Here is a 17,933-nt window from a genome sequence, read left to right as displayed (position 1 = left end):
TTTCATCAAATTTAGGAGTACATATACACTAAGTTTATTGTTAATTAATAAGAAAACTGCAGACGATTCCATTCTGAGCTGAAAAAGCTTCTGATTGGTTAGTAGAGTCCATGTGAGTAAACTGGTGGCACACCTGTGGATGCATATAAGGCAAAACACAGAGCCTGTTTCTGTGACATGGGGAAATCAAGAGATTTCAACCAAAACTCCAGGAAAAGAATCTTAACCAGATCAGAAAGATATGGAGGGGAGAGATGATGAATAGCCTTAAATGTGTACAAGAGTATTTTGAAATTGATACGATATTTGACCAATGAAGCTGCTGCAGAACAGGAGTGATGTGGTGGATAGAAGGGGTCCTGGTGATGATACGGGCAGCAGAGTTCTGGACGCGTTGAAGCTTGTGGATGGATTCTTGAGTATAAAAATAACCTGAATAAATACAAATAAAGGGAAAGAGCTGTCCAAACCTCTGTCTCTGACCATCTGTGTTAACGCTTGAAATCGGAAACATGTAAATGTAACAAACATGTTAAAACATAAGAAATCAGGAAGGGGCAAAAAAAGCATTTTGCTAAAAAAAGATTTAGAGCAGAAGTTTTTAAAATGAAGATATATTGCATTTATTTACAATTAAAAACACACAGAGCAGAAAGTGTTACTGTTTTACATCCACAGACACACAAGAAAAGAAGCAACATGAGGTCAAGTTATGGCAATTTTATTTGTGTATTTCAGTACATGTATTCAGAATAAGGTTTTTAAAAACAAACAAACGTCCCAAGTAAAGTTTGGGGGATTTTTGTGAAAGAAAGGTTGAGAGAGGGGGAAGGAGGAAGAAACTATTGATCTCCTTAAACTTGATGCTGCTGGGTCAGTTTTTTCTCAGCAGTCTGCTCCAGAATCCCCTCCTGTCCTCGGCTTTCTTTTCTTTTGCCTTCAGCTCCTTTAAGGTTTTGTTTAGCTGCTCCTCGGCGTCTTTAAATCTTTCTTTCAGCTGCTGTTTGGCCAGTTTGACTTTCTGTTTGAGGAGCTCTTTCGCTTCCTTTTTGTGCTTTTGTATTTCTTTAAGTGCATCTTTGCAGTCTTTCTTGGTCACCTCAGAGGCTGTCGTTTCTTTCTTGAATACCTTCACCTCAATTTTCTCTTCTGCAAGTTCTTCTTGCACTTTCATCAGTTCCTTCTTCAGAGTTTCACTTTCCTGTTTTGCCTCCCATTTTCCACGTGTCTCTTTTTCTATTGCTTCCTCTTTTTCCAGCAACTTCTTCTTCATGTTTTGAGTGTAACTCTTTGTATTTTCCATTTCTTTCTTTGCTTCCTGTATTTTAATTTTCTCTCCCTCCAACACTTTATGAGCTTCCAACAATTCTTTCTTCATATTTTCAATCTCGTTTTCTGCCTCGTGTTTACGTTTTTTCTCCTCTTCAAGTTGTTGCTTTACATTCAGTAATTCCTTCCTTAGTATTTCAGCTTCAGCCGTTACATTTTCAGCTTCTTGTGTTGCCAACTGCATTTTCCTTTTTTCCTCTTCAAAAGCTTCCTGCACCTCCTGTAATTCCTGCATCACATTTCCTGCCTCCTTCTTTGCAGTTTGATATTTATTTTTAGCTTCTTGTGCTGTGGTTTTCTCTTCCTGCAATGCTTTTTGAGCTTCCAACAGTTCTTTCTTGATGTTTTCATTCTCATTTTCTGCTTGTTGTTTTCCCATCTTCTCTCCTTTAAGTTTTAGACCCACATGCAGTAATTCCTTCAATACTACTTCAGTTTCAAACTTTGAATTTTTAGCTTCTCCTCTTGATCTTTCTGCCTCTTCTTTTAATTTGACATTTTCAGCCTGTATTATTTGAAATTCTTCTCGTAGGTTAATCAGCTCAGACTGTACTGTACTGTATGGTGACGCACTCACCAATCCTCTTCTCGATCTCCCTTGATTCATTTTGGCCTTTTAAACAAAGGAACCAACGTGTTGTAGAGAAGTGAAGTTTTCGATGTGTTTTTTTCTTCAACTGTGGTCTGTCCTGCACAGAGATGCTGCTGTAGATGTGTCTCTAGCTGTGTCTGGATCAAATGAAAAATGCTGTAACTAAGTGCTTGTGTTGCGCAGTTCTACGAAACATTCCATTCCATGCAAGCTCCGCCCACATGGTCAGGAATGTCAGGTGCTGCATCACCAAATGCTGCTCCCGTTGCCTAGCAATAACAGCTGTTTACTTTTTGAGGTCTGGTTGATTATTTAATAAATAAAACATGTCCAAGTATTGCAACCATGGTGCTGAGGCTCAGTGCATATTCTAGCCTGCTGTGTGGGTGGGCAGCTAGAAATCACTGGTGGGCAACATGAGTGAGGAGAAAACTGGAGCAGACAAGCAGGGAGCTGCAGGTTGCTGGTTTGAGTCTCTGTTCAGATGCTGGTGTCTCCTCTCTCTGAGATGTTTGCAAACAGTCCCAGATAAAACAATAAGGATAATAAACAAACACGTGACTAAGCTAACAATTATGACACTGATATGTTTCATGTGTAGCAGGATGGCCTCTATACAGCAGTCACTGCAAGCATCCACATCAGCACACTTACTTTTCTTTAAGCAGGCGTGCTGGGGTCCTCCTAAGGAAAGTTTGAGAACTTCATTTCCTTCATGCTGGTGAACTTTTTGCCAATTTTTTTTCATCAAAGCTTCTCCATCACTGACAGGGATTGTTTGGATCTTCACACTTATCTCCACGAACCCTAAAAAATGAGTTTCACTTTGCTCATATAAACCAGGAGTGTCTCCATATTTCACATAGTGTTTTGCTTTTCTTTCACAAATGTGGGATTAAATTGTGTTAAAATGTACAAAACAGTGATGTCATGTTTTGTGACGAGGACCCAGGCAGAGAGACTTGATGAATTTAAGAATTTTATGATTTAATAAAGAAATTTGCAGACTTGCACAGAGATGGTAAAATTATGATGACTGATAGCGGAGACAAAGATAACAGACGACGAGGACAGGGAGGAACAGGGGTTTAAATGCACCAAGGAGACATTCAGAGACAACTTGGGACAACTGGAGACATTTAAGGATGCAGGGACTGACAGAGATGGGGAAGAAGTCTCATCGTGACGTGTAAAGTTTATCTTGCCTGGCTGGGCAGCTCTCTGGGTGCTCAGCACCCCCAAAGCTCTGATCCTAGAATTGCCCCTGGTTCAGTCTAACACATGTGCCAGTGAACCATTAAACGTCTGTAAAACTATGCAGGTTAAACGTAACTTTAACCTCAGCCAAACCGATTTGCTCAGTTGTAAATAAAACAGCGAAGTAAACGTGACCCGACGGACAAAACCCGAGTGAATTAAGTCCAGCGTTTAACCACTGAGAGCTAAAACTAAGGTGAGGTTTCAAAGCTGTGTGCTGGTGATTGGACATTGGATGCATGCAGGTAAACTGAGGGCCTGTTGAGCTGATCGCTGGTGTCGTGAGAAACACGTCAGCTCGTTCTTTATGTTACAGAAGCACAGAGACACAAGACCAGGCAGAAAGAGACGATCGTTCGGTGAAAATGAATCTGCAAATGCAACATGTGGAACACGGAGAGTGGAATATGTAAACAAACCGGTTAACGTAACCCCCCCCCCCCCCCCCTCCAAAACAAACGAATACACACAAAATAAACAGTTAAGCTGTAACACCGGGGCTGTGAGCTCGGTGCACTCTGTCAGCTGACTGTTAGCAGAGCGAGTGACATCTCTGAAAACATCTGAGCACAAACATGTTCTATGTTGACAACCTGACCAGACATGTGAAGATTACACCGCGATATTCGCGGCTAAAACACTATTAAATGTGTAGTTAGTGACAGAAAAATGGGGTATTAAAACTACACCACCACCATTGCTGCCTGTGATTTGAAATGCATTCTGGGATACATGGCTGCCCCAAGGCTGTATCCTTAAAGGGTGCATTTTAAGGCCGATTACGTCACAGCGGCGCGCCGAAGGCTGTCCCAATTCAAAGGCTGCTTGAAATGCGGCCCTCAAATGCATCCTTCATTTCCCTGAATTTTAAGGATGTGGCGGTGTAGACTTCTTGGCCCAACATATCCCACAATTCATAGCGCGGCAGTCGGTGTGGATAATTTTGCCGCAGACGGCAGAAGTGGAGCGGCCGAAGAGTAACTGTGAAAAGTAAGTACTGAATATTATGTCACTTATTTATGTGCAAATGTTTAATAATGAGGAACATTAAAACATTACTGTTGGCCACATGTCGGCAAAGTTATGTGACATTAGTGATGTTTGTACGTTCAGCTTTTACTTGGTTTTAAAGCCTTTAAAATATAATAATACAATAGTCGACCTTAATCTTACAGAGAATGTGATGATTTTATGGATAATTAAAGTCAGTCATATATCCACAAACACAACAGGCTGAAAGTCAGTGATGCTGCTCGGTTTGCAGTCCTGAATATCACGACACAAGCAGGATTCACTGCACTGTTAATGTTAGCTCTGTTATATTGCTGCCTCTCTTCGGTGGTGTCGATCCAAACGGACTTTAACATGTGTTTGAACGAGCTGACGGTTCACTCGTTAAGCTGAAAGAAAGATGCTTTAATCACAGCAGTCACACATGTGTTCACTGTACCATCTGGAACTCTTCTTGTTTAGCACTCGTAATAACACAAACACTAAATCCTCCTGTTTGTAGCAGTGTGTACACCTGAGACTGTCACCTGTGTGTCTGTCCTGCACTCTCTCTCTGTTTCTTTCTCTCTGATTGTGGAATAAAAGTATGAACATGTGTTTATAAGTTACACTTGTGTTTGAATCCTGCAGCTTATCACACATTTGATTTCCATGTGTGACGACTGCAAGTGTCCAGAGTGAGGACAGACTGAGGGACCCACTGCTGCACATCATCTGTGAGGCTTTGCACCCCTGATGATCCACCAGGACAAACTCAGCAGTGTGTCAGGAAGAGGAGGAGGAAGAGCCAGCAGCAGCTGACAGATGGAGAGAATAGACAGACTGTTCCCTGTTTGTGAAGGACTGCTAGGAAAGTTTAACATCACTAACTGTCTGTCCTGAATCAGTCTTATTAGGTAATGTTCAAATAATGTGATCATCCAGTGTTTTCAGTGTGGGAGAAAGTACTCAGGGCCTTCAAGTTACACACTATGAAAGGCAGCAACAAGTTTAATGTTCAGAAACCTAAAGTATGTATCAGCAGCTGAATGGAGCTAAAAATAAATGTTTGTTTCAGTTCTATGAAGCTTTGAGTATTTTGGATCAGTAGCACTGCTGTGTTTGTTGCATCATATTGCTGTAATTGTTTATATGCTTTATATATTCTGAGCTAAGTTGATCTATAGTGTTACATCATATTCTATAAGGATGTTATGTGTTTGTAGACTTTCTGCCCAGTTTGACCCATTTAGCAGAAGTCAGCCTGTTTAAGGCTCTGATATCTATTCTGTATGACTTAAAGCAGTTATGACATGGTCTGATTTTCTCACCCAATAAAGGAATATTTAATATATCAGTCTACTCTTCATTCTATCAGACACAGTTATCACAGCTCGTACATTTGCTTTTTACACATATATGTAAGCATTGAGCCAAATTTAGTAATGCCAACATGCTGAAGGAACAACATTTGTCTCTGATATATGATACATCTACATATAAACTGTCAAAGATACTTGAGTGTCTTTGAGTGAAGATTTAAGGTGATAGGAAATATAAATAACTGCAACTTGAATCTTTACTGAAGCTCAGTGTTTGACACAGAGTTCACTCACATGTGCTGTACCAGTGTACCTGCACATGTGATGTGACAATAGAAGTGATTTGATTTGAGAGTTCAAACTCACTGCTGTAATAACTTATAATGATTAATATAATAACTATAATATTGGCCATCTCATATTTACACTGACTTTAGTTTCATGAACAACATTAACTATTTGTTATTTACTAGCTAATCTTAAATGACTGTTCAGTACAGATATGAAGCCCAACGATCATGTTTTACAGTCCTGTGGTCTCAGCCTCAGATACTTATTAAATCACACAAAGCTCATGTAGAAACAAACAAACGAACAAAATATGTTCTCCTTCATTTCTGTCAACCACACGTTTCCAGCTATCATGGTTGCTAGGCAACCTGGGCAGCGCGATGGAGGCTAGACCGTCCCATTTCACAAGCCTCGCACTTTCGGCCTTAGCGGTCTTTGAGTACGCGGCCCTTGAGGACCGTTGGGGCTGCGTACTTTAAGGCTGCAGACCCTGAATTGGGATACAGCCCAAGTCTACACAAGCAATCGATTATCTAGGATCGACCTGTTTTGACTTACTTTGCACGGCAACCAATCAAATGTTAGAGAAGCTGCATGGCAGCGTTAACCCCGCCCACTTAGTTTGATGGGTAAGGCTGACAGATAAAATTATTTCAAGGAGAGAGATGAAGGGGACAAAAGTGCCAAAATGAATTAAATAAATCATTAAATAATTATTTAAATGTGTTATTAATTAATTAATTATGTCAAGAATTAATTACATGTGTCATTAATTAATTAATTACATGTGTTGTAAATATTTATGTATTTAATTATTTCTGATTTTAATGAATTATTGCCACATTTAATTAATTATTTAATGGTGTATTTAATTAATTCATTATGGCAGTCCTGGCGTTCCACACAAGGCGCTTCATAGGTAAAAATGATATCGCAACAGTTGTTTAGGAAGGGGGGAAGCTTTAGGAGTGACGGCGGTGTTTTGAGATGTGAGAGATTTGCGACGTTTAGCACAAATCTTGTGTAGTTAGTGTGTAGTGTAGTCAATAGTTTTGTTGTGTGTGTCAGAACAATGAGGCGACTGCTGAATGTTACAGGTGTTACAGCAGTGATACATCTGTTGTCGGGCCTGCAGGTATCAGGCTGTTGTTCTCCTTTATCTCATAGTGGACAGAAATTATTTTTTGGAGTGGCACAAATAATTTGTGTGGCATCAGATTTGATGCAGAACAGCTGATTGTTCTGTAAATAGTTTGAAATGTTTATTTAAAAACGTCTTGGCTGCATTTTTAGGTAAACAGCTGCAAAAAACTTTGTTGTTTTCAAAACTCTGTTACTTTTTTGAAGAAGTAACGACATAATTAATTGCCCAACATTGCTCATCATATGCTGTATTTTGCAGACAGAGTTACAGACTCTCACCCAGACCACAGACTCATAATACAAGTCAGAGCTTTATATATATATATATTAAAAAAAGTTGTCTTCAAAATTGGAGTTCAAGTTATTTTTACTTCCAATAGAGTTAACATACTACACAGGTCATGAACATTTTTTTTTAAAATTTCATTGTAAGTGGGCCAAAGCAGTTAATTAAAAGTAGTCTAACATAAATGTAAATGCTGTAATTTGATTATTTTAATAAACATGTAACTTGGATGGATTTGATGCGTGACCACAGTGCACATGTCTGCTGTTGCTCACAGTGGTCCAAGGGACCGCTCAGGGAGTTTGTGTGTTCGCTCAGACACATGAAAAACTAGAGGGAACATTGATTAGGTGTAGCATTTGTCTTTTGTTTGGTTTCTGTTTCACATAGGCTTTTGTTTGTAATTTTGGCCTTTGTTCACCCTGGAGTTCAGCTTCAGTTTAGACAATAAATCACCTTTCACTTGGGTGTGGTTTTGGGGACCAGGGTGGGGTCACTTCCTTTCTAACCCTTATGTTATGTTCCTGTACCCCTAGACTGGGGCGTAACAGGGGTCGTGGAATAAACCTTTTGAATTTGCGCCCATTAACGTGGGCTACAGAGACAACGCCTGCCCAGGCTCCAGCTCCAACAAGGATGGCTCTGATAAATGTGTGGTTTTATAAATGACTTTCTTTCTTCCAGTGGATTGGATCTCCTGTTTGTGACTGAGACACAGATGAGCGTTGGTGAGCCTAGCATTATTTCTGAACTGTTACCCTCTGACTGCTCATTTCTTAATGCTCCGAGATCAGGTAGAGGAGGAGGAATACTGACTGTTTTTAAGAAAAAACTTTCACTACAAACAACTCCATGTACTGGTTTCCCCTCCAGCTTTGAACTTCTCATATTTGAACTGGGACGCTCTTACTGTGTGCAGTAATCTATCGGCACCTAAGTTTAACAAAGATTTTTTAAATGACTTTTTATGTTTTTTGGCTGAAATTGTGCCGAAACAGGATCAGATTTTAATAGTTGGTGATTTTAATATTCACGTCTGTTGCCCTGATGGACTGCTTGCTCAAGAGTTTTAAAATCTTATTCAGTGTTTTGACCTTGTACTGTCTGTAGAAGGCCCTACACATCAGCAGGAGCACACTCTTGACCTGGTGTTATCATATGGTTTATCTGTTTTTTATTTGGAAATGTGGGATTCAGTGTTCTCTCATCACAAACCTGTTTCTCATGTGCATGAGTTTAAAGCTCGCGCTGCACCCCGCCGCTGCTCTCTTCTCCTCCACTTTTATAAAGAAAATCTTTATCAACCCTGAGATTACTTATTGGGCCCACCGCAGATGAGCTGCTTTTGCAGTTCCAGGAAACCTGTACTCAGACCCTAAACCCTGTGAACCCAAAACATATTCCTCAGCCCTGGTTAAATGAATCCACCCGAGCAGTCAGACGTCAGTGTAGGAGAGCAGAGTGAAAGTGGAAGAAAGACAATTTGCAAGTTTCTTTTGAAATGTTAAAAGAATGTTGGAAATTTGATCAGAATACAGTGAAAATGAAAGAAACAGATATTTTTCTCAGATCATTTTGAGAAATGAAATTGTTCTTTTTAAGACTATAAGCTCTGCTCTAAACAACCCTGAAAGCCTCTGCTGACACGTCATCAGTTCCTTTCTTTCTTTGTAAACAAGGTCGAATCTGTCAGGTCAGCAATAGTACTTCCTACAGATGACCCATCAGTGTTTATTCCATGACTGTAAACATGTTTCCATTTGTTACTTCAGTCTTTACTCTGAAATACAGGAAATGACATCATGGCTCAAAATCTTTGTCATTCAAACAATTCTTTATTTAACTTTTTTTTTAACTTTATTTAAGAACTTTAATAAAATACATTCAATACAAACTTGAACAACAGGAAACTGATTTTTTATCTAACCATTGAAAAAAAAGGTAACCACTGAACACAAACAGAAGAAGAACAATTTATAAAGATTAACATTGAACTAGAGGAACATTTTGATTCATAGCCTCATTAGATCTTTAAGGAGAGCCGATCTGAACTCTGTGGAGCCTGATCTCCAGGGTTTTAAGTTGGACTCTGAAACCAGAAGAGGATGTTTCTCTCTCTTCAGATTCGCTGTCGTCATGTGATGGGAACGATTTCAGCCCTGCGTGATCACGCTGATGTTTGCACAGAGCAAATAATGAAGTGAATGTTTTGGCACATTGGTAACAGTGAAACAGTTTATTAGTAACGTGGGATCGTTTGTGTGCAGAGTATGAACTGAGATTACTGAAGCTCTTGTCACACTGCTCACAGCTGTAGTTTCCTTCCATGTGTGTACGTTCATGTTTGTTACGATAACCTGACTGTGAGAAACGTTTGTCACAGTGTCTGCACTTGTATGGTTTCTCTCCTGTGTGGACTTGTTTGTGTGTTTTAAGGTGACCTGCAGTGGTGAAGGATGACCCACACTGATCACAGAGGTGGTTTTTGACCCCACTGTGAAAGAGTTCATGTCGTTTTAACTTATATGATGTGGGGAAGCTTCTCCCACATTCTTTGCAGTATTTCAGTTTGTCTCCAGTGTGTTTACGTTGATGTATTTTTAGGCTGGCTTGCTGACTGAAAGTTTTTCCACAGATGTCACAACGAAAGTCTTTCCCACCACCACAGCGATGACAGGGTTGAGAAGTGGATCCATCTGTGTCGCTCTGCTTCTAAACAAAGACACAAACACAGTGTAAGTCAGTCCTTCAACACTTTTATCCTGAACGTCGCCTGAAATAAAGAGCATCTCTGCAGACGTCCAATTACATTTTACTGTTTCGATTAACACACTCAGTTTACTGGGCTACAATAACTACAATACTACCACCATAATACTACAGGAATACTTCATTAATATTACAGTAACATCTGACTTACACTTAAGTACTACCACACTAATGTTTTTAGGGTACCCATGGTAAACTACTGTAACACTGCAATAATACTAATTTAATACTGCATTAACAACACTGTAATTGTGCAGTTATAACACTCAGCTGACCGGGATACAAGAAAAACTATGACCCCCAATGACACTGCAATTATAACATTAAATGGGTATTTTAACACTAATGTTTAAAAGTACTAAAGCTATATGTAAGCAATGATACTACAGCTGTAACACCATTACGTAACGACACAACTTTGTTAACCATAAGAGAAGATTACTGAATGGTTTGGTTTTGTACTTAATTTATGTTTTATTTTATTCTATTTACACCTGACAGAGGAATGAAAGGCCATTTATGCAGAAATAATAACACCATGATATACCACGAAGCTGCCTGAAGATTAAATAACAGCAACATATCAATTTTCAGCATTTTCAGTTTTTCATGATCGTGTAAACAAAAATCATAACTGAAATGAAAATCTGAATAATGGCTCAGAGCTACTCTTCGGTGCAGTAGAAGTGCTAACATGCTAACACGATTTAATGAGCAGACTTGTTCCAAACAGTCAGACTGAACTGAAGAGTAAAATAAAAATACATACCTCACAGTAACTGCACTTGTAGAGTCTCTTTCTGGTGTGGATCTGTTGGTGTTGTCTCAGGTACTGTGGAGCTTTAAAAGTCTTCTCACACAGGTCACATTGATAAGGTCTCTCCTCAGTGTGGGTAAACATGTGGCGTTGTAACTGTGCGTCTGTTGTAAAGTATTTGCCACACTGATCACACCAGTACACATCTTCTCCGGAGTGAATGCGTAGGTGTATATTTCGGTACCTTAGCTGGCTGAAAGTTTTTCCACAGATGTCACAGCTGTATGCCTTAATTCCAGAGTGGGTAACTAGATGACTCTGTAAGTGGCTACTTTGAGTAAAAGCTCTGCCGCACTGATCACAGCTGTAAGCTTTAACTCCACTGTGGACGATTTGGTGTCTTTTCAGGGCTTTCTTCCAAGAAAACGACTTTCCACACAAGTCACAGCTGAACGGTTTCTCTCCAGTGTGGATGAGCTGATGTTGTTTTAGTTTAAACTTCCAGGTAAAATCCTTCCCACACTCGTCACAGGTGTTTTTTTTCTCTCTCTTTCTTCTGTGAGGTTTGTCGGCCTCCTGAGAGCGCTGACTTCTCGGTCTATGTTGGTCCTGCAGTGACAGAGATACAAACAGAGGCAGTGAGTGAAATGCAGTCATTGAACAAACTGAAGCTTCAAACTCCCTCCATTAACACTAGTTTTAAACCTGAAGGTGGAGTGTGGCACCAAACACCTTAAAGGTCTCTTATCCCCACCTACTGGTAGTAGTAACACATTACATCCAACCTGGTGTTAAAGATAATAATCATTGTTCAAACACTCTAAAATCATGCCCATCCCTCCTGCTTGTACACAAACATTAATGCTAACACACTCAGAATAGTAATAAATGTTTACCAGGTCTGTACTTTTTTATATTTCCTGTTGCTGTTTCCTATTTTAAATTTCTATAATTGTCTAATTTATTCAATAATAATAAATCAAATGTAACAGTTACTAGCTTGATTCAGTCTGACTGTAACCTGAGGTTTATTTTTTACTTTTACTCGCTACATTAAAAAAAAAAAATCTGTATTTTTTACTCCTTACATTTTCAAAACAGGCTTGTTATTAAACTGATTTGTATTACATTAGACTGCTGATTTATTGTGAATGAATGATATTGTTTTATGATGCATTATACTGCTGAGGTATAAGAAATATTGTTTTCAGAGAGTCATGGCCTTATTTGTCTGATTAGAAGAGAACAGAGCATACCGGAGAGGTTTTCTGCCCCATCTCATCAGGAGGAGATAAAACAGGGAGCCAAGGCCGTCACTTAGGCGCCGTAAGAGAGAAAGAATGTGAATGTTTAGGTTTTTATGACTAGGTGGAGGGGGGCTGAAGCTATAAGAATGTGAGAAACGCTCAGACACTTCGAGATCAGGCGGACACCGTCCCGCGCTCATCTCCCCTCCGGATGGTTTATGCTCAAAAGTGTTGAATTGTATGGAATAAAAGATTGTTGATTGAGCATTTATACACCGAGTATTGTCCTTCCTTCAGCCCAAAGATCAAAAGAATTGGGAGGTTTAACAATGGACATGGCATGTATGATGCGGTGAAGGCATTTCAAGTGAAGCTGTCACAAATGCACCAGTGCAACCTGTCTCACTTTCCCTGTTGCCAAATAATGTTGAACCAAGTCGGCGCACTTTGCTGATAAACTGAGCGCACTGAGTTCGCACGGCGCTTTGGTGACTGTGAAGCACAAAAAGAGAATTTCGAGCTGCTTCTTTACGTGGAAACTGCACCTGTGCAGATTCAGATGGAGCTGCAGTGTAATGGTACACTCAAGGCAAAGTACGACACTGAATGGCCCGCACAGTTTATTAGTTCCATTCCTGCAGCAATGCCCCAGCTCCGTCTACATGCAGCTCCAACCTTGTGTATGTTTTCATTTATTTTTTCTGGGGTTTTTGGCAGCATGTTCATATTTCTAACTTGCATAATTTTGACAGGATATATTTTTATGAAGATCAAAACATTTAAAGTTAAAGTTGTTTTTTTTTTAAGTTTATTTATTCTGGAATAATATTCCTGTCTGTTTTTATTCATATTTATGTTTAAAAAACATAGTTTTAGTGTGTTCAATAAATGTTTATCTTGTTTGGCCTGCGACCTAAAGTGTGCCTTGAGTTTTGTCCACTGTGCAATTGAGTTTGACACCCCTGGTGTAGAGGATGGAAATCAGCCAGGACAACTCATGAAACATCTGCAGACATCTGGCTGAATTCAGTTGTGTACATCTACAGAGAGCAGCAGGTCAGCTGATCACAGCCTGTACATTAAGAAAATCGACTCAATAAAAATGATTGTGAGCTGAGACTCTTTTCCCCACACTGAGCCACTACAGCTGATTTTAGGGTTGAATCCTGCTGAATCCCACTTTAACCTCTTCCCTGCCCATTTTCCTCTTTAGAGGCAAAGTCACCCTCTACAATGTAGGCATTGTATTATTACATGATTATTACATTACATTAATATAGCACAAGGTTCAGTTAGTTTTGCATAAAATATATATCAGTACTTCTTCTTTTAACCCTTTAAGAACTACCATAGAACCAAGTTTGCCAGAGCTAATCTTTATATTTTTACATGCCCTTAATGCCATTTTTGGGATCATTTCAAGTTGCTATACATCAATATGACCATTAGATCCCAAATCTTAATATTATCTATGCATTGAGTCCATAGTAACTACATAAAGTGCAAAAAAACTGTACTTAAATACAAAAAATTGTTTAAATCAGTTTTTTTGGTTCTGTTTCTACACCAGGGCTCGCAAAATTTCAAAATCCCTGGTAGCCCTTCGGGCAGGGACTGTTCAGTTTTTGGTAGCCCAAAATAAATTTAAGTAGCCCGAATAAAAAAGAGAGCAATTTTTTGATTGATGTTTTGTTTCCTTTACAATATTACACATTAAAGTATAATATTGTAAAGGAAACAAAACATTAATCAAAAAATTGTTGAAACACAAATTACAACATTGTATAAAAATTACAATCATCAGCTCAAATACTTGGTTCTAATTGAACAGAAATTTCTATGAACTTGTAAGAACTGTGTAGAACATGAATCAGTCTGTGTCAGATCCTGAATTTGACATTTCCACTGAAGTCACGGGTAAGAGGCAAGTGGAACCAAGATCGAGGCCGTTTGCTTTTTGAAGTTTGCAAAGACTGCTAAATTGTGCCAGTGGTAGTTCACTCTTTGCAACATAGCACGCTGTTTTAAACGGATTTTCAGGTTTATTTTTATTATGTTATTTGCAATTGGTGTTTGTTCTGGGAAAGATATTGCAGACTGAGCAATAATGCATTTCTTGCATTTCTCATGGGTTCTAATGGGGGCCTTTCTTAAAATGACTGGTCCCAGTAACAAAGGCGCTTGTCGACTCAGAAATCAAGGGAAAACCAACAACACACCCGGCAGAACATTATGTTATTTACACGGGTGCACATAAGTGGTCCGCATGTGCGCATTTGCTGTCAAAATAAAAGACGCGCACTAGATAAGAAGTTGCAACGCGCGTTTGCGTCCATATAAAAGGCTGTTTTTGTCCGCTAGAGTGGGATTTTCACGGCACATTCTGCACCACATCTCTGTGCGTTCATCATTTGTTTGAAGCCAGCTCACCTCCTGCAACCACTTTTCCGAGAATACGTGCTTCTTTTGTGGTTCGGACTCCTTCTGACATTTCTTTAGAGGTGGAGGAACATCACAGTAATTGCTTAAAGGAGCTTCTTCGACATCTTTAAGAGTTCTAAACAAATGTCTGTCCTCCTCCAGAAAATCTTATGTACGCAAACACGTGTTGCAACTTCTTATCTTGTGCGCGTTTTTTATTTTGACAGCGAATGCGCACCTGTGGACCACTTATGTGCAGCCCTGGTTATTTAGCTTGTCATATTGCAGCCACAGAAATTCTTTTGTCCATGAAACCATAAAGCTGCACTTTCTTTTTGCCTTATAGTCTGATTTGTCATAACTTTTCCATTTTGTGGTAAGCTTTTCTTTGGCTGTCACTTCTTCACCCTGACCTGTCTTATTTGGCTCAGCAGAACTAAAATATATATCCTGCTGCTTTTACACAGGCACTCACATAACGCTCAGCGATTCTCTGCGATCAACCTCTCACATGTTTAAGCTGCTGGAGATTTCACTTGTCATGTTTGCATAGTAAGCTAACATTGATAAGACGATGTCAGAGGAATTGGTGCGCAAATTATCATCACTCACCAATCAGTGCTGTCGCTCTCTATACACAGTTCGCGCGATTGCAAAGTGAAAGCAAAAAACAAGCGCAAATTCAAACGATTTCAATATGTCCCATATTGACAGTGGCTCACCGATGCCAATGACATAATTACCCAGCTACATTTCTGAAAGAATGCAAAAGCATTGACATATATTTTCCTTCCTACGATAGGCCGACGGGCAGGGCAGAGATAGAGTTTGGTAGCCCGACTGGAAAATTCGCTAGCCCCGGGACGTCGGGCTAGCGATTTTGCAGCCCTGTACACATATTTCTAGTTAAAGAAATTTCAGAGGTTTATCCCTCAAAATTGTAAATGCAAAAAAGTTGCACATTGTTTCCAACCACAGGAAATTTGTTTTGAGTATTTTTGAGATTTTTATATACTGCAAGAAAAATAAAAATAAATATTACAATGCAAATTTGCAAAACAAACAGCATGTGCATCAAAATAAACTATTGCCAACAGTGCAATTTGAGTTCTAAGCATCCCAGAAACAATACAGAAAAGAATAAAGTCAAACATGACTTTTAAAAACACCAGTATAGGTATCGCTGAAGGCAGGTTTTGGCAGGTAAAGTCGGACATGCGATAGTTCGCGCTGACATCTATTCTAACGTAGGAAGTGTTATAAACGGCAAAGCGTGTTTCTGGTATGTTATGTTTTTTTGCTGCAAGTGCTTTTTATGCAATTTCTGCAAATACATATGTGGAAGGAAACCGTGACCAAGGGCAAGCTGATGGCATAAGATGTAAGTACAACTCCTCCTAAATAAAATAATTGTGTTAGCTTAAGTGCAGTTCTACCAGGATTTTAAAATTGTTACGCAAAACGGAGCATTCCTGCTCCAATAGGCCTTAAAGGGTTAATGGAGTATTTCTTAACACTAGTATCTGTCACCTTCTTTGTTGAGCTCATTGTTTTCTCTGCAGTGGCTGAGCTGAGTCCAAGTAGCTGAAATTTCCTCTGCTGCTCCGTCAGACTCTTCTCCTCCTGCTGATCAGCTGGGACACAAAACAGAACTTTGTTAGGCTCCACACTGCACTGAAGAGTCAAAGTGTCTCATATGTTCATCTGACAACAGAAAGAACAAATTTTAGCTTCCCTGGGTGGATAACTTGTTTGAAACAAACACAAAAGGTTTGAGCACCGATACCAAATTCAGCAGTATGGCACACCAGTACCAGGAGAGCAATTCCTCTTTAAAAAAAGCCCTGGCCAAGAATGAAAACAGAACAATCAATGGATTACAATGGAGAGTACAGTGTTTCCCAATCACTGTGCCGCGGCATATATACGTGTGCCGTGAGAACTGATCAGGTGTGCCGTGGAAGATTATCCTATCTGAGTGGGTTTAGAAATCTGAGCCATGATCTGAGTAACCCTCATCACTCAGTCACACTCCGATTCTCTACTTGTATCAAGTCCACTGCACTACTTTCAAGCATTCGGTCCTCTAATGTGTGCCTTCCTCCTCTTTGTATATACTCTCTTATATGTTATTTATTCTTACTGTCTTACTATTTATATTGTTTTCCATGCACAGTTGGTGCGGAGCACCCACAATTTAGTTGAATATGTACAAAGATAATAAAAGACTATTCTATATATCTTTGTTCTTCCATTTCAGTTTTGTTTGGAGCTTTAAAAGATCTGCAGTACTTTTAAATGTAATAAGAACACAGATCCCCTCTTAGGGTTCGAGGCTGTATTTGTTTTAAAAATGCATCTCTGGTATCTCTGGCCTATCATTATTATTTTGCTAACAGATAATCGGGCTCATTTACTGAATACTGATCAGAATTTATCAAATCATCTTTGAAATGATTCTAACAACAGGCCTCTCAGAGTGAGGCCAGTTTTTACAATCAAATGCCCTGTGGGCCGACACAACTTTGCGCTGATAGAGGCAGCTGTGTTTTAGCCTGGAATACATTTATTTTTACCTTTCTTTTAAATGGATTTTATTATAGCACTTTTACCGCCAACATATTTGGATTTTTTAGCGCTGTAAGTGACCTTATATGGATGAAGGGTGGGGCTAGCTAGCTAGCTAGCTTGGATAGCACGCTGCATTCAAAAACTATGCAGGTGCCACACAGTGACACAGAGATGCTAACTAGCGCTTAGTAACAGACTAATAAAATAATAGAAACTCTGATTACACTTAGCTAATATAAAAGCTTTCTTCTGTTTTCTTCTCAGTGTTTCATTATCATTTGTTAATATTTTCTTTTAAATTAGTTTATAGCAGCTTGACTTGATGTAGAGGCTTTTTCTTTCAACTGGTTCACAAATAACTGACAACAGAGAGCAACAGAAAACTTCACTCAGGAGCTAAATTCAAGATTCACTAAACTCAGATCAAAGTTACCTTAGTGCTTCACTTTAGATGAGGAAGAAAAATAAGCTAAAACACAAACGCAATGAAGCGGGAACTCTGCGGCTTCTTCTTCTTTGGGGGTTTTCTTTGGCGGTTAGAGCTTTAAGGTGCATTACCGCCACCTGCTGGACTAGATGGTTCTTAAACTAAAACTAGACATTTAAAAGTATTTTAATAAACAACAAAAACAAAGTCAAAATGTGTCAGTGTGTTATATTCATGAACATAAACATCAGATGGCTTCAGCTTACCCTCACCCCCATTTATTTAAGAGGTTTTGCTCTCTGCAGTCCGCCACAGTAAATAAGTATGTGTTGTTTTGCCTGATTTAATAAAGGTTACACTGACTAACTCCTCTATCAGCAGATCCAAGTGTAGCCATAATTTCCCAGGAGGGTACTTGGGTTTGGAGTCACAGCACAGTTTTCAGATTTAATTAATGGGCTTGAGTACAGCCTGATAATTACAGGCATTCAAACTGCCTGTAATTCTATGGCATTCTGTCTCTGTGAAGAC

The 17,933-nt window shown here is 39.3% G+C and overlaps 2 protein-coding genes across 2 annotated transcripts; both read right to left on the bottom strand.

Annotated features, from left to right (window-relative positions):
- Nucleotides 1-720: 720 nt before the first annotated feature.
- LOC148101115 (uncharacterized) lies at nucleotides 721-2,072 on the bottom strand. Its single transcript, XM_087845553.1, has one exon. The coding sequence runs from the start codon at nucleotides 1,934-1,936 to the stop codon at nucleotides 875-877; it is 1,062 nt and encodes a 353-aa protein (XP_087701679.1). The 5' UTR covers nucleotides 1,937-2,072; the 3' UTR covers nucleotides 721-874.
- A 6,959-nt stretch (nucleotides 2,073-9,031) lies between these two features.
- Nucleotides 9,032-17,494, bottom strand: LOC148101114 (uncharacterized). The gene is made up of 4 exons (XM_087845552.1): nucleotides 17,409-17,494; nucleotides 15,935-16,038; nucleotides 10,749-11,345; nucleotides 9,032-9,922 (listed from the first exon to the last, which is right to left on the bottom strand). Exons 2-4 carry the CDS (start codon nucleotides 15,950-15,952, stop codon nucleotides 9,242-9,244), a joined length of 1,296 nt encoding a protein of 431 aa, XP_087701678.1. The 5' UTR covers nucleotides 15,953-16,038; nucleotides 17,409-17,494; the 3' UTR covers nucleotides 9,032-9,241.
- Nucleotides 17,495-17,933: the final 439 nt, after the last annotated feature.

This window comes from Neolamprologus brichardi, chromosome 9 (assembly GCF_056152115.1).
Source record: "Neolamprologus brichardi isolate AB-2024 chromosome 9, ASM5615211v1, whole genome shotgun sequence".
NCBI lineage: Eukaryota > Metazoa > Chordata > Actinopteri > Cichliformes > Cichlidae > Neolamprologus > Neolamprologus brichardi.
The sequence above is the reverse complement of the archived record's forward strand: the minus strand, read 5'-3'. Positions and strand labels throughout refer to the sequence as shown.